At 30.3% G+C, this 17,519-nt stretch overlaps 3 protein-coding genes across 3 annotated transcripts; 1 reads left to right on the top strand and 2 right to left on the bottom strand.

Annotated features, from left to right (window-relative positions):
- Nucleotides 1–3,613: 3,613 nt before the first annotated feature.
- Nucleotides 3,614–6,343, bottom strand: LOC127291699 (uncharacterized). The gene is made up of 2 exons (XM_051320938.1): nt 6,200–6,343; nt 3,614–5,471 (listed from the first exon to the last, which is right to left on the bottom strand). Exon 2 carries the CDS (start codon nt 5,444–5,446, stop codon nt 3,953–3,955), a length of 1,494 nt encoding a protein of 497 aa, XP_051176895.1. The 5' UTR covers nt 5,447–5,471; nt 6,200–6,343; the 3' UTR covers nt 3,614–3,952.
- A 1,315-nt stretch (nt 6,344–7,658) lies between these two features.
- On the top strand, nt 7,659–14,990 carry LOC127276643 (maestro heat-like repeat-containing protein family member 1). Its single transcript, XM_051297229.1, has 21 exons — nt 7,659–7,826; nt 8,217–8,365; nt 8,444–8,649; nt 8,717–8,883; nt 8,992–9,334; nt 9,417–9,620; nt 9,703–9,946; nt 10,010–10,153; nt 10,304–10,578; nt 10,653–11,184; nt 11,339–11,496; nt 11,692–11,776; nt 11,864–12,051; nt 12,129–12,387; nt 12,465–12,642; nt 12,711–12,904; nt 12,969–13,340; nt 13,403–13,720; nt 13,793–14,134; nt 14,192–14,361; nt 14,632–14,990. The coding sequence occupies exons 1-21, from the start codon at nt 7,784–7,786 to the stop codon at nt 14,819–14,821; spliced, it is 4,761 nt and encodes a 1,586-aa protein (XP_051153186.1). The 5' UTR covers nt 7,659–7,783; the 3' UTR covers nt 14,822–14,990.
- Nucleotides 14,991–15,212: 222 nt separating this feature from the next.
- Nucleotides 15,213–16,263, bottom strand: LOC127276644 (cytochrome c oxidase assembly factor 6 homolog). Its single transcript, XM_051297230.1, has 3 exons — nt 16,090–16,263; nt 15,533–15,683; nt 15,213–15,429 (listed from the first exon to the last, which is right to left on the bottom strand). The coding sequence occupies exons 2-3, from the start codon at nt 15,674–15,676 to the stop codon at nt 15,325–15,327; spliced, it is 249 nt and encodes an 82-aa protein (XP_051153187.1). The 5' UTR covers nt 15,677–15,683; nt 16,090–16,263; the 3' UTR covers nt 15,213–15,324.
- Nucleotides 16,264–17,519: the final 1,256 nt, after the last annotated feature.

Raw genomic sequence — 17,519 nt, 5'->3', positions numbered from 1 at the left:
AATCGTACCCTTCCACCCAGGTTCTTCAACTCGAAAATCACTCTGAGAATCTTTACAATAAAAGGATGAGGATCCCTAATCCATATTCTTTGGTCAAGTTCTTGTAAAATTTTCCGTGAATCAGATATGATAAGTGTATTATCGTTTTTCATCTGTAAAGAGTGCCTCAATGCCGAATAGATTGCATATGCCTCACATGAATCTACCGACATCAATCCGCTCAAACGAACACCAAATTCCAAATTAATAGAAGGAGCAACAAAACTAGCGCCAGAAAGACCCTTAACTGGATTATGAGAAGCATCAGTAAAAAATTGAATAAATTCTGAAAAATCCCGCTGCATCAACTGATTAAAGGCTCTATCGGGTTGAGCATCATTCTTCAGTTCAAGACCAGAATGAACGTCAATGTCAAGGGAACTAGATAGCTCCTCCCAAGTCATATCAAAAGTTGAGGGTTTCCTGGATTTAAAAGCCTTCCTAGTAATACATGTCATATCTCGATATGTATCCAGCAATGAAAACTTCATCGAACCTGTGTCCCGTCTATATCTCTTATCTATTAGGCATTTCTCAGACAACAATTGCAACTTTGGAACGAGAGGGTTCAGAGACCAAGCAAGATTTCGGAGCATGTGCCGTTTGCCAATGATCGAGCGTCTCAAGGCCAGTGGTGACTCATTCACCTCAGATAACAAGATGCCGACAGGGGTTGATTTCATGCATCCTAAAATGGCACGCAACGCAGCCAGTTGTATTTTATCTAGAAGGTCCAAGTTAGATCGACTAGCATTTGCGAAGAGTTGACAACCCCACTCCAGGTGAGCCCTGATTAAACCCTTATAAATTAGGATCATTGAGGAAGGATTTGCTCCCCATGATATCTTTGACATAGCTCTCAGGATGTTGATGGCTCTAGAAGCTTTTTGAGCTATACTCCTTATATGCAGTGACCAAGTCAATCTGCGGTCCAAGTGAATCCCCAGATAGATCAAGTCATCCTGATTTTTAATTCTATTGTTCCCTATTTTTAAATATATATCATTAAGCTTATCTCGTGTTTTGGAAAAAATGGTTAATTGTGACTTGCCCGGAGCGATGTCAAGACCAATCTCTGCTAGCCAAGGTGTTAATACCCCTACAGTTTCCTCGATCAAGTCTATCGCATCCTTAACATCTTTCGACCTCACATATAGGAGAAGATCATCAGCAAACATTAGCCATTTGACTCTATAGGGAATGACAGAGGCTATTCCACTTAAAGCTAAGTTAAAAAGCAGGGGCGATAACACCCCTCCCTGTGGAACACCTACATGCGAAACCTTAAAATCACACGAATCTGCTGAAAAAAACAAGTTCTTCGACGAAACAATAAACGAGACGAAATTCACCAATCTGTCAGGAACTCGCAGTTTGACAAGGTGACTATAAATTGCACTGGGAAGGATGTTGCTAAATGCACCCTTGAGATCCAAGGCCAAGGCCACAGTATGGTGCCCCCCGACAAAGCCCTGCTGAATGTCCGTAGTAAAGGTGGAAACACAGTCGATCGTCGATCTCCCCTTGCGGAATCCAAACTGACCTATCGGAATACTGTTTTTCATTTCTAGGTAGTGTTCTAGTCGCTTTTGAATCATCCGCTCAAACAGTTTACTAACCGCAGATGTCAATGAAATCGGACGATAGCCCTTGCCCTCCGGTTTGGGAATGAAAACTACTCTCGTGTTTCTCCATGACGTTGGAAAGGATGACTTTAAGAAGAACTCATTAAAAAGAGACAAAAGCAAGTTGTGGGCATCCATTGGTAGTTGACGCAAGATTAAATTGGAAATAACATCTAGACCTGGAGCAGAATCCCTCTTACCACAACACATTGCTGATTTAAATTCCGCTCTCGAGAATGGACCATTAAGTAGGGAGTCATTATTAACTCCATGAATCAGGGGAAGATCTACAGGAAGAACATCTTCTTTCACCAAATCCCTTTGTAGTTTGCTAAAAATTTCAGAGTCGGGGTCATTGCAAATCCCTGTACGTAAGGGTTGCGTTGAAGACGAGAAAGCCCTAACCTTCTTCCAAATCTCTTTAGAACCCATCGCCGGACTAACCGAGTTACAGAAATCAACGAAAGAAGTCTTTTTCTTGTTTCTCAAAAACCACTTAACCTCGCTATCAACTTGATCAAATATAACTCGCATTTCCTGGGACTGAGACTTTAGGAAGTTCTTTCTGGCCTCTCTACGCCTTTCAAGAGCCTCCTCACAAGATTGGTCCCACCAGAGTGGTTTGGCTTTTCTTAGACCAGGAAGTCCTGAGGGGTAATAGGCTCCCGCAATAACCAACTGATCTTTTATGTCAGTCAACAACTGATCGTAGATCACCTCCGGGGAATCCTCAACCTCAAGACGTTGTGACAGAATCTTAACACAGGAATTAATTCCAGAGGAAAATCTCGCCCAATCAACTTTATTAGTGTTCAGTCTATTGACTGAGGCCTTTTGATATTTAGCGGAGACATCCGTACAAGCCACAACCAGGAAGTGATCCGAACTAAAGGTGTCAGAGGTAACATCAGCCGACGTAAGTCTACACAGGTCAGCAGAGACAAATATTAGGTCAATGTTCCCCCCAACCTTACCCCTACCACTAACATATGTAGGATCGCAATCGTTCAGCGGGACCAGGTTTGCCTCTTCCACAGCCTCGCTCAGTTGGATTCCCCTCAAATTGCAATTAATTGCCCCCCACATCCATGCGTGGGCATTAAAGTCACCGCATAGAATATAGGGATTTTCTTTAGTACCACAGCTAGTCAGCTGTTTCCAAATTCGAGAGGGAATCTTAACGTTAGGAGGGGCGTAGACCGAGAAAAACTGGATTTTCCCTATGTCAGAAGCAATGGTTACCCCTACACAATCAATGTATTCTAATATTGAGTGTTTGACTTTAATAGGCGCAACCATAAACCTGCTACGGACCAAGATCAACACCCCACCCCCATGTCGCTGATCAAGCCGATCGCAGCGATAGGTGGAATAGCCAGGGATTTGCCAAACTTTAGTTCCAGCAGTGAGCCAAGTTTCCGCAATGGCCAAGACATCCAGCCCATAAATATGTAACATCGACTCTATTTCAGCACGTTTATTTAGCACACTGTGAGCGTTCCAAATTCCATATTTAATAGTTTGATTGGTTGAAGACATCATTACGAACAACAATCCAATTACAGATTACTGTTATAAGTTATATTACCAGTAGAACAACGGGCAAACTATTTTCTCACTTCTATCCAATCCAAATATCAATTACCTCCTCAAAGTTTAACCAACAAAACTCCTCAAATAACTCCCGAGTATCCAAATACCTAAATAGCCATAGCAAAAAACAAGTAGTATATAAAATCAAAACAAAACAAAAAAAACCTCAAACAATTTGTAGAAAACTATTCCTTATCTCCCCTTTTTGAGGATTATTTAATGTGGATTAATTACCAACAAAATTAATTATCCTTAGTATAACCAATTGAATATATAGTAGTTTAATAATCCTTCAAGGAAGATAATACGATTAATTTTGCCAAATCCTCCTAAACATCTATCAAATTTAGTAGGAGGTGTTTTACAACCCGTAACCATTTATAGTACACAAAACAATAACACTCCAATTATTTTAATCGATTTTATATTTGAGCAGTCAGACTCAAATTATGAAACACAGTGAGAATTAAAATATAGAAATATTAAAACAGGGCCATCCCTTACCCCTCATTATTCCTTTTCTCTTTTTTTTTTTTTTTTTTTCCCCCCTTCCCTTCCCTTTTTTCTTCTTTCTTTCTTTTCCCTTAGCCAACCTCTAAGCCCAATCAATACCAATAACTATAACGACTTAAAACTAACAAAAATAGAACTATTAAATCTCTTAGTAAATAAAAAAATTGAACTCTTCTAAGTGTTCATTTTGTAGAGAGATTCTCATTTATTGAGTTAATCAAGTTTGAGCGAGACTGATTGATATTTATAAGTGTGTTTACAGCCGATATTTTTTCAGACAGTTGATGCTGATTCAGCGCATTCGAAATTTCCAAAACCGGATCAGGAATGGGATTATTTACCTTATCTTGAAGGTCAATAGGTGTGGAAGACCTAGTTGGTTGGGTTGATGTCATACCCTGACGAATCACCGGCAAAGGCAGAGGTGTTTCACCCCTAGTTTCAATGTTATTTAATAAATCAGGATTTTCCGCATAAAACAGAAGTTTAGCCTCCTCTCTATTACAATTATGGATATAACGATATTTTAAAATGCCAAATTCAAATTTAAATACAGGGCACTCCGATGAAGAGGCCACATGGGAACCCTTGCAATTTTTACATTTTGGTTGCAAGTGACCATTCGGACAAAGGTCTGTCAAATGCCTTCCAGAACAAAATTCACACGTCGGGTAAGTCGAACGACATTGATTAGCCACATGGCAGTAACGCTGACAACGGAAGCATCTCCGAGGTCTCTGTAAGGAAGGAGTTATTGGGATAACAAAATCACCTAGTACAATGTTACGTGGAACGATAGGTGAATTGAAAGTAAATTCTATCTTTTCTAGAATTGTGTTCCTATCATCAATAATACGACGAATACTAGCTATATTATCCAAGTCTCCTTCACGACATACCCTAACTATATCCCTGACTGATCTGTTAGTGGGGAACCATCTTGTGAATCCCTTTTTTCTCAAAAAGGAATCTGGGATGAAGAGAACATATCCCGCCAATATTAGTTCTTTGGCACCAACTAAGGTGTTAGCATCTTGCCATTTTGCGCAATCAATTTTTATTTGATTTTTCCCATTACGTGTTATTTGTTTTCCCCCCTCAATAATAGGCGATATTAGATCAATTACACATATCGGGTCCAGTTTTCCAATATTTTTGCCTCTAATGGTGCTCTCCATTAAAACAATAAATGGGGGAGGGCTAGAAGCGGAATAGAGTGGAGGAAGAATACTATTATTCCATTCAAGATCGTGTTGATCCCAAATTACATCCTCAAACTGAGATTGATTGCTTGCATTTTCGGGACCAATATCCGCGGAATGTGGTTGTCGATCGGCCCGTATTTCTCGATAAGAATTTTTTTCAGGAATTAGGAGTTTTTTTGTAATATGACCAAATGAACCATCTGAAGAGCCCGTTGCAACTGATTCATTGTTATTCCTAACGGATATGTTCCTTTTCTTAGGATTAATTGAGGGTCTAATTGGGGAAGGAAGGAAAGAATTAGTGTCATTCTCCGCTGATTGAATATTATTCCCCGTCAAAAGATCTATATCCGCATCCATAACGCAACTCATGACCGCAGGATTAGGGATTTCATTTACACTGTGACCAGGTCGTTCCAAACCTCCAGACGGCACACCCTCCTCAGCAGACTCTTCCCTCAAGGACTCCATCTCATTCGTATTAAACCGGATCAAGCTGAAAAAAAATTCAAGTAAGTAAAGCAACCACAATAGAGAGAAACAATTTAGCCCTATTTTCACATCCAGTACCAAGACATCTATAATCAATCAGTAATCTAACTAATTAAGCAAAGAAAGAGAGAATTTTTTTTTTTTTTTTTTTTTTTTTTTTTTTTTCCCCTTTCCCTTTCTTTTTTTTTTTTTTTTTTTTTTTTTTTTTTTTTTTTTTTTTTTTTTTTTTTTTTTTTTTTTTTTAAGCAAATCTTAATTTGCTAATAATCCCCAAGATTTAAAAACGCACAATGTCTCAGTGATTAATAATTACAGGAGACTGACTGCTCAAATCCCCTATTTACCCAGCATAAGGAAAAAAAAGGAGGAAAAGCATTTCCAAACTTAACACGCTTATTTATTAACAAAATCAACTCTTATCTTTTTTTTTTCTTTTTTTCTTTTTCTTCTTTCCCTCTTTAACCTCCTTTTCCTCTCCTTATTCCTTTTTCTTTTTTAAACAAAATCAGCAAGAAAAATTAAAAAAAAAATAATAATGTACTCACTCAGGCAAGTTGAGGATTATGGTTTAAACCATTAATTTTTAAGCAGGGATAAAGCCAAGCAAATGAAGAATTTATTAGGAGAGAATAAATTGAAGGAAAGCATAAACTAAATTAGCACAAATCCAAAAAGCAGCAAACTCCAAAATATAAATCAGCAAGGCCGAATATTTATTTTCGAAATTAATACCTGTATTCCGATGGTATTAAAGAATGTGGCAAATTTTCCTCAAATTATCAACCATTGATTTTAGGTTATGAGACCATCACGCTTCCTTAATTGATTTTTCCGCTATTCCTTCTGCACGCTTTAAAAATCATTTTTCCATTCAGAAAGAAATCAGTAATAATTTATATAAAATCCATTTATCATAAGGTGTGGTTATTTATATTTAAGATGCACTCGGATTCATATATTGCTGTTAGACATGTGACCAAGAAGATAGTAGTATCTAACCACAATTAATATTATAATTCTCAATACAAATTCTTGCAATTATTTCACTCCTGGCTTAATACCAGGTTTAAATCAGTTTCAAACAAATACACACTTTTCATTAATAAACACAATTAGCCAAATTAAAACAAATTAAACTAAACTAAACTACGGACATACGGACATCCAACTACGACCATGTCCCAAATTGGAGTCCTAATGTAAATTGTAAATGTATATACGTATTGTGCAAAATAGTCTGCAACCTTGTTACTTGTCAAGTGTGTAGTGTGACGACATGACGCATTCAGGAACGTATAATTCGATCACTAGACTTTTTTCCTTCTTTCAATTTTTTTTTTTTTTTTTTTTTTACTTTCAAACTTATTTTTTTACTACCATTTTTATTATAAACAATTGCATTTGTGATAAATTTTAAACATGCTTTTTTTCATAATCAATAATTAATTATTTTAGACTTAATTATTTTGTATTCTTTTTTTATGATCATTTTATTTACACATTTAAAAAAGTGCCGGGCACCATTAACTCGTTCTCCGTTACTGAGCTTGGATGACAGGTGTTCGGAAATTTCCGCCAATTTTCGTAAAAGGAATCAAGAAACGTTTTTTTTTTTTTTTTTAATACGATTTTCGACCTTGTTTTCGGGTTCATTACAAAATATAATTATTCCTTGAATTCTTCCTTGATTGTAAAAATAGATTTTGCAAATTTTATTTCCGAAACAAACAATTTAAAAATATAAATAATAGAGCTTATTATATCTACCATTCATAATTTTTATAAATTACACATTTGTTTATTATTTTTATTATTATTATTATTATTAGTAATATTTAAATTATTTAATATTAGAAATAATGTGGAAGATTAATTTATATTATTATTACAAAATTTAAATATGCAATTTTTAAATTTAAATATGTCACATGATAAACAAATTTATAATTGGTTGAAAAAATTTTACCGTTACGCATGCGCACTGTATCAAATTTTTGCTCATTTATTTTATTTAAATCTGTTTATCTTTTTTTATTTTTTTAATGAATATTGGAAGATTATTAGAATTATTTATTGTATAATTTGGTCACGATGTTATTAATTCTTTATATATGCAAATGTTTATAATAATTTAATATTTAAAAATTTCGCGCGAAAAATTTCAACTTCCCAACCCTGACACGACAATATTTATAGGTTATGGCAACTGTCATTGTTGCCACAAATAAACAATTAATCAACAAACAACATCGTATTTTGACAGTCATAATAATTTTATCTTATAATTAAAGAAACAAGTGTTTTTAATATAATAACATGAAAGAGGACAACGAAGCAATTGGTATGGCAGAACTTCCAGGTATTTATTTTTTATCAATATATTATTATAATATTATTTATTACCTTTTTTTCATAATAAGATGCAATTCTTAAATTTATTGAATTTTAACATATTTAAATAATTTTTAAATGATAAATTATTTTTTATTTCTTAATATGTGCGTAGGAACTGTTTTTTTTTAATATCTTGTTATATTTATTTATGCTAAAAGTGTTAATTAACGTTGTTAATTAATTATCAGTGTTTGCGATAATAATAAATATAATGAGGTCAGGATCTCGTGTAACTTAAAATATCGAAACAAAATTTAATTTTATAATAAATTTCAGAATTTAAACTATTTTATAGAAAAATCAAATTTAAAAATTTTTAATTTAAATATTTATTTTTGTTTTAATATTCCTTTAGCTGTGGTCGGCGCTTTATTAGATGTTTTATTAAATGATAAAAATGAAGGAGTTGAACAATCTGTCATTGAATCAATTCGACAATTATCAGATGAATATCCTGCTATTGTTATTCAGGCAGCTGTTTATTTTTGGGAACTTCATAGAAAGGTAAATTTGTTCTAAATAAATTAAAAATTCCGAAACTTTTTAAATACCCTGTATATATAAATTTATGAAATATTTTAGATGTCTTCGGAACAAACAATAGCTTTATTAAAAATAATAACGGAAGGCTTAAAAGAGACAGCATTTTTAGATGATGAATCAGCATCAAAAGTTGCTAAATTAGCTCTAGATGAATTGCATGGTGATATGGAAGATCAAGCCTCACAATTACTGGTTGCATTGAGCAAAGCATATTGTAAACAAGCTATGAGTGATGTAATAGCCAGGTAATCTTTAGAAATAAAATTTTTAAATTTTGTCTACAAAAAAAAAAAAAAAATCTCTTTTTTCTAGATTCAGTTTATCGGAAATACCAAATCAAGCTATTGTAAAAGTAGTTGGTCTAATAGCAATTAATAATGCTCACGATACAATATCATATATTCGTATTTTTTTAAATTTATTAATGCCTGTGATGCATCGAATACACGATCAACAATTAAAAATTGCAATATGTTTTAGTAAGTGGATTAAAATTAATTAACTATAAATAAGAGAATTTTAACTATATAGAAAAATTGACATTATAAAATAATAATTTACTAATTTTTTTTTTTTTCATTCGACAGCTCTTGGAAAATTTGCCGAGGCAATAAACGATTATTTTATAAATAATGAGGAGCCACAAAATTCGGAAAATGAAATTGTTGGCGAATTTAAAGAAAATTCACAAAAAAATATGAATCTTGATCTTGAAATTACAATGATGAAAAATATACTTTTTAATACAATGATTGATAGTTGGTTACGAGGGAGTCGAGATTCTCAAATAATTGAAGGTGTATTAGTTACAATAAGTTCACTTTTACCACTTCTTCCGAAAAATTCCAATCATAACGATACTGTTAAGTTGATTCCAATTCTTTTAAATCTTTGTAAAAAATTCGCCAACATTCGTCTGGCCATTTCGAGGTATAATCGAATTTTATTAAAAATTAATGAATGAACTAATGAATTTTTTTATTTTAATTTTTTTTATTAACTTGTTTTATAGAGTACTTGCGGTAATATTGAGCGCTGCTACAGAAGTAGACAAGGAAAATTTACGTCAATACTTGGAGAATATTCATCAAGTATTATTTGAATATATTTGTATTACACCTTTCACAGTGAGTCGTGATACACTTTTAACACATTACGAAGTTTTGAAATGTTTTCATGCAATAGTCATTCTTTATCCCGAAGAAGGCTTAGATAGGTAAATGTTTATTTAAAACATAAATGTTTTAATGGGAATTTTTCGAAAAATGTGATTTTTTTTCAAAATTTACAAATTTTAGAATTCTATCAAGTTTAAAATCTCATTCTGTAACGATTCGTTCACGAGCTTTGATGGTCCTGAAACATTTGATAAATGCACTTCCTGAAGAAAATGATACGTCAATGCAAAGAATTGCTTTGAGCTTGCAAGACTCTCTTGGAGAAAGTAGTGCTCATCAAATGGTCGGTGCAATTGTCGCTTTAATGGCACGTCCAAATCTCTCACTTCTTCCATCTCAAAGAGCTACTTACATTCGCTTTATGGTAAATATTTGTTATTAATTTAAAAAAAAAACAATTATTTATTAATTAAAATTAAAATTATAGGTAACGAATTGCGCGGCAAAAAATGAAGAGGCACTTGCTTACGATGAAGCTCTTCATCTTTTATCGAGCACTGTTGAAGGAGTGGAAACCTGGCTATGGCCATCGTTAATTTCGGCTTTGTTAGATCCCCTTTGCACTTTATCCGTAAATATTAAAAATACAATATTTTCTTTCAATAATTTTTCTCTAATTAATAATTTCATGATTGAAAATTTGGAAAAAAGTAAAACATTTTTCATAAAAGTTTTTATTTTTTTTTTTTTATAAAATAAATTTTTTTTTATAAAATTGCAGGCAAATTCTGTATTAAGAGCTCTTTCACCACTCGCTGGAAAAGTAATACGCGATGAAAACATAAATATTGTACAAAAAGATTTTCCAAGTATAAAAGTATTAAGTCGATGTCTTGAACTTTTGGAAGAGAAAAAAAATCGAATTGCTGTTTTGAATTTTTTACGATCAGCATCTCCTCTTTTGGGTCACATGCTCAAGCCCAAATGGGATATAAAATTACAGGAACTCATGGAAATTCTCGAAGAGGATGTAACATCACAATTATCAAATGAAAGGTTGAAAAATTTTATTAATTATAAAATAAAATTTAATTTAATTATATATAATTATTAAATTTTCTTTTTTAAAGGACATTGAAATGGGAGGAACGACTCGTTGAATTTTTAGAGGAAAGTGTACAGGCCGAAGGTGAAAATTGGAGTAAAAATTTAGCTGATGAATTAGCGAGAAAAATAACTGCACCGCATATTGGACCATTATTAGGCGCTGTTACAGCCGATATTATACATTTTAATACATTAATTGCATTTTCACGATTACATACTACAAATAATTCAGGCGAATATTCACGAGCTATTGGAATTTGTGCGAAACGTCATTTAGAAATTATATTAAAATTAATGGAAGATTCTTGTAATATTGAAGATTCACGTAAACAACCAGTGAAATTATTGGGTCTTGTTAAAGATGTGAAAGCATTAATTACAGCTGAACATGCAAAAGCTGGATTATTAAAATGTTATGCAGAAATTATGCGCAAAGGAAATGCGGAAATTTTATTCCCTGAAATTGAAAGACATATTTTACCATGGATTATTCGTCAGTTACATGATTGTAAAGAAATAATGGCAAAAGAAGCGGGTTTAATTGCCTTGGAACAAGTTAGTTGGCATTTTTTATTTTTTTTTTTTAATAAGAATTATTTAGTAATTTAACAAAGCGTAAATTTTCTTCTATCTTTTTTTTTATGCAACTGAAAAAATGTAGAAAAAATTATTATTTACAAATGAGAATTTGTAGGAAAAAAATTTTTAGGTGGGAAAAGTAGTTCTTTCTATGCCGCAAACTGATTCTCCAGGACTGAAGACAAAAGCCAATGCTCTTGCTAGTTTATTGGCACTTCTTCAATCACCTTCTGGTTATCGACCATTACAACTTTATTCTCTCATTCTACAAGCAATGATCTCTTTATTGTATCCTTTTTTTATTTAATAATTTTTTAATTTATTTTCTATTTATCAATATCTTTTAGCTCTTTATTTAAATTTACTTTTATTTTGAAATTTTATCGAATTTTTGTTTAAAAAAGAATAAAATTAATTTTTATAATTAAAAATTTTTAAATTAAGAGAATTTGAAAAATATTTTTTCTTGAATAATTAAATTAGAAAAGTACCACCAAAGTTAAATCAAGAGGAGAAAGAAATTCTAATTAGCACAATGCTGGACAAAATGATTGCTACTAGTTCTGAGGTAATTAAAAAATTAATTGCAAATTGTTTATAATAAAAATAAAAAAAATTTGAGTTTTATTTTTTGTATGTAATTTTTTTTCTTCAGATTGCCACCATGTTATCTCCTAAAGTTACACAAAGTATCATAACAGAATTGGGAACAGTTTGTGGTGAAATTATAACAGACTCAGCTGACATGTTGGCGGAAGTTGTTGAAATACTTACACCATGGATGCAATCAAAATCGACAGCCGAGCGTAAAATGACGTTAATTGTCCTCAGATATACGTTAAGGTTGCAAAATTAATTAATATTAATTTTTTTAATAGATTTTTAAATTCTTTATTATTTATTAATTATTTTTTTTATAGATCATATCATGACTCCTTAAAATATACATTCCCAGGAGGGAAATTAGAACCAGGAAAACTTCTTGGACGTATTTTATCATGGAGCGCAGATCCTGAACCAACTTTACGAACATTGGTGATTGATTGCGTTATTTTATCACTAAGTATTGGTGCCCGACATCGTTCAATATTGCCCGACAATAATTTAAATCAAGATCTTAATGAGACGAAAAAAATAATTGTTAACGAAGATCCTAAATTACTTTACGAAGGTGTTAAGGTATAAACATTTTTTTTTTTTTATTTAATTTCAAAATCGAAACTTGTTTGTATAAATATTTGTTTTTTGTATTTTAGAATTTATCAGTGGTTGCTTGTGAAAGAATAGCGAGTGGCGAAGTTGTTAGTCTTGCAGAAGGTCTAATAGAAGGTTTACTTTTTCGTGGAGAAGGTGGTTTAGCAGCTGGAATTGCTTTAGCGGAACTTTTTAAAATTCGTGGCGCTGAAATTCCTCGCTCGAGTGTTTCTTTAATTGGTTAAGTTACTCTTGAATTTATCTTTTTAATAAAAAATTAATGAATGAACATAATTCTAACATTACAGATAATATAATAAGCCAAATGAGACTGATGGAAAACGTGAGTTGTTTACGTAATGCAGCGATGACAATTAAATTTCTCATGAAACATCATTCGCAAATTGTTCTCGAGCATTTGCTTCATCAACCATTGCCATTGGATCGAGGAACGCAGGAATGTTGGAAAGAACTTGGAACACATGAGGAATTTGGCCTGCAAGTTAGTAAATTTGGAAATTTTTATTATTTTTTTTTAATTATTATTAAATGGTAACATTTTTTAGACCCTTGGAATTCTTTTGGATCGTCTGGAGAATAATAGTGTATTATCGGATAATACATCGAATTCTGGAAAAGATCAAACGGCAACATTTTCATCATTAGCAGCAATTGTTGCTTTGGGTTATCTTCTTCAATCACCAAATTCGGAAATTTTAATTGAACATCAATTGTCAAAACTTCTTGGTGTATTATTAAAGTACTTATCTGGATGGATACACGTAGATGCGCCTATTTCAATTACAAATACAAAATTTGGATTTGTTCCCAATAGAGAGTCATCGAAAATAAATCCCCATCGTGAAGTTTATTCGGTGCTCGTTAATGTATTAACTGCCGTTGATTCACATACTGCATCAGGTTTATTAAACAACACAGTAAGTTAAAATATGAATATTTTTCATTTATAAATAATAATTGTGAAATTAAATTTTTTAAGGAATTTGATTCAACATCGGAAGCTGAAGATAATTTGGTATCAATAGTACATTCAGTAATTCGATGTTTGTCGGATAAAAATGAAATTATGATAAATTTGGCACGTTCTATTGAGAAATTAATGACAAGTATAATTCCAATTCAAAGAGCAATGGCTACTGCATTTTATGCAGAACTTGTGGGTAAAGTGAATCATGATTCGATTTGGCTTGATGGAATAATTAATACTCTACATGAAGCGAGAGCCGATTCTTCTCCATTAGTTCGAAAATTGGCTTTAATTGGACTCACGCATATCTCATATCTTAAACCTAAACAGGTAAAATGAGTCTTGTAAATTTAAAAATTATAAAATTTTTCTTGAGATAATAAATGAATTTTCTTTTTTCAGATTAATGAATATTTTGATAATACAATGTCAGCTTTATTGGAAGGTTTAGAGGAACCATCGGGTGCATCTGATGTTATTCTTGAATCATTGAATGGACTTTCAATTATGTTGTCGATAAAAATTGGAAGACCTGTGAGTCCAAGGATAATACTCACATTAAAGCCATTTATTGAGAAGGAAAATTCAAAATTAAGATTAGCTGCCGTTAGTGCATTAGAAGCGGCAGTTCGAAATTGGCAAACAACAATTGATTCTGTTGATGATGATATAACTGATCAACTTCTTAGTTGCATTCCATGTCTTGTGATAAAACTTGAAGATCCAAATCTCGCTATAATTATGGTAAGACCTTAATAAATTTAATTATTTACCTAATAATAAATTTTCCTATATTTTCAGTTTGTTCGAGAAATTTTATGCAATTGCGGAAAACTTCTGCAATGCGAGCCACTTGTGCGAGTAATAAACATTCATCTTGGACCAAATGTTAATTTAAACGTTGAAATATTCCTTCGTGAATTCGTACAATGTTTACGAAAAGAATTACCAAAGAGAGCCGAGGAACTCAGGTTAGTGATAAAAGTTTTTTTTAAAAAAATAATCTAATTAAATTTCTCAATTAATTAGTTATATAGAAATTTATATTTTTAAAGTGGTACACATGCAATCAGTCTCTGTGAAAAGTTAATGACCGAGAATAGAAAATCCAAAAAATTAAATTAAAGTCTTTAATTTAATTTAAAGAAAGTAAAGAAATTAATTTTTTATCAGGGAATGTCTTGATTGTAGATGAATTGTATTAAAAAAAATTTTGTCATGTAATTTTCATGACATTCCAGAAATTCTGTTGTACGTGGTTATTCACGGTCAGAATTCACCTCGACACGAGCAACATCTGCATTGATTTTAGGATTTTTTGGACGTCCAACACCAGAGGATGTCCAAAGATTGTTGCAGTTATTGCGTGACAATGATTCTCATGTGAGAAGTCGAGCTGCTCAAGCTTTGGCACTTTGTTTTACAATTTGATTAATTGACTATATATATTTTTTTAAAAAAATACAACTCAGTGATTTTTTTTTAAAGTAAAACTAGAATTAATCAATTTTATCAACAAAAAAAATTTATTTTATTAATTATAGTATATATATATCATAATATATATAAAACTGTTGATCATACAACATATATATATATATATTAATAAGAAAATATATTTTTAAAATATCATAAAATTAAGTTTTAAAAATTCTATTTTTTAGAAAAAAAAAAAAATTTTTTTCTTCACAAATTTTTAATTTTTGTATTTAAATATAAAAGTTAATTTAAATTAAAATTGCAAAATAACATTTTAATGAATTGAAATTTTTTCAATTAGCTATAATTGACATTTTTTTTTTTAAATAAAGTAAAAAATGTATTAATTATAAGACATTTTCTTTTTAATTACGCTTAACGTATATTTATAATTTTCTGTTAAATTAAAATATGTTACAACTTTATTGTTTATATTACAATTAACTAATTATTATTTAAGATTTAAGACTCTCTTTTTGTGGAAAATTTGGTACCTTTCCAGTTTTTTCCATTTCTTCCTTGAATTTATTATATTCTCTTCTCCTATCAAAGTGCTTCACCTGCAAAATATTACAAATTTTTTAAATTATTTTAAAAACTATTTTTAATTAGTAAAATTTTTTCTATTTATTATTTTTATTATTTATAAAAATCGATTCTCACCCATTGAATTGGACAGGTTTTTTCATAATGTTTTCTAAATTGTGCACATAAACTTTCTGAATCTTCATTTTTATCAAGACAGTTCCAATATACATCTCTGTTATTCCAACATATTTCACGTTTTTCTTTGTCCAAAAATGTCATTTTATAGCTAATTGAAAAATAAATTAAATTGTTTATTATTTAGAAAATAATCCGACTGATTGATATAAATTTTAATACTTGAAGGTGATTTAAAAAGAAAATTTTATAAAAATAATTTAGAAATAAATCTAAATAATAAATACAGAAAACTAGAGTAAATTAATTTAGATAAATAATAATTGCATAAATATTTTTAAGAAAATTTAATTTTAGTGCTACATAACCTCAAGAATTTTTTTTAGTTAATTTTGAATATAACTGAAACGTAGAATATAAACAAAAAAAAAAGACGATAATATAATTTTAAATTAAGTTTTAACAACAAATATAAATTAGCAAAAATAGTTTTTAAAATTTATAATTAAGATATCTTTCTGAAAGGTTATGGGTAAATAAGTTAAAAGATTTCCTACCTTTTTTTAGCTGGACTTAATAATTAAATTGATTAATTGTAAATTTCAGTCACTAATTTAATTCTTAAATTATTTTAGAACAAATGTTTCAAGTTATGGTTTTTTAAAAATTAAAAGGAAAAATTTTACAAATTCTTTTTGTAAACATCAAGAGAAAGAGACAGTAAATAATGAACGTGACTTTATATTTTTACCTTAAAGGTATTTTCACATCCGTGCACTTTGAAAAATAGCGCACTTTCAGTAACCAATCACCAGCGAGTGCGCTGCCTGTGTTTATTAAACTTACAAATTTGTTCTATAGATGGAGCAGGCATACAATTCTTTTTCAAATTATTCCGTTTTCCTGTTTATTTATACCGGCTTTTAAAGTTTACTTCAGTTATATTTTTTTAGAAAAAATATTGTTTTCATCGATTTACAAAATGTTGTGAGTGATTTTTTTTTATCGCTGTATACTTAAATTTATGCAGAGTTATTATATTTTAATGTTTTCTTCGGTTAAAGTTGTATTACAATTTAATCTTCATTGCACGCAGAATGTCGTTATAGAGGTTAGGATTTTAAGTTTGATACAAAAACAAAGAAAAGAATTAAAATTATTTCAATAACAGGTAAAAAAAAAAATTTAACAGGTATGTATAAAATCATCAATTAGAATAAATATTTACTAATTTTTAAAACAGTCATAAAAAATATTCGTTTCTGTTTGAAACTCAACATTGTGGCAAAAGGTGAAGTCAATAAAATTTAAATTTTATTTACTTTTAATAGGTAATTATTATTTTAAATGTTATTAAAAATTAATATAATATATCGAATTTTCTTCTAGTTGTGTACTTAATGAGTAATCAAATATTACCCATGGGGAAATAATAATATAAATTGACGCCTATTGAATGAATTGAGCTATTGACCCTTTATTATTAAAGTATATATATATAAGGTTTTAAAATTGGGAGGTAAAAATAAACTAAATTGAAATTAAAATTTTTTTTTTTTTTAGCACAAGATGATGAAATAGGTGATGAAATGAAATCATGTCTTGTAACATTAAAAAATTTTATCGACAATATGTTGATAAATGGAAAAGCAGTGATTAAACTTCATTACAACAAAAAAAACATTCAATTATGCAAAATACATAAAAATTTTCTATAAATAGCAATTAATTTTTTGTTGCATTATTTAATTAAAATTAATATAGTTTAAATAAGATTTTTTTTAAAAATTATTTTTTTCTGTTCTAAAAATCAATTTAAAAATTACTCAGAATTATAATGTTAATTAAAAGGAAAATAATTAATTTTTTTTTTTTTTTGAAATGTTAGGTAAACTTATAATTTATTATAAGGAGAATTATTTTTCTTATTAAAATTTAATTTTCAACAATATTTTTCAGAAGAAGAACTTCATCTTTGGGGACACAA

Source organism: Leptopilina boulardi, unplaced genomic scaffold, assembly GCF_019393585.1.
Source record: "Leptopilina boulardi isolate dan_hultmark-lab unplaced genomic scaffold, ZJU_Lbou_2.1 LbouV2_150, whole genome shotgun sequence".
In the NCBI taxonomy this organism is placed as follows: Eukaryota; Metazoa; Arthropoda; class Insecta; order Hymenoptera; family Figitidae; genus Leptopilina; species Leptopilina boulardi.
This window is presented reverse-complemented; position numbering and strand designations above follow the sequence as displayed.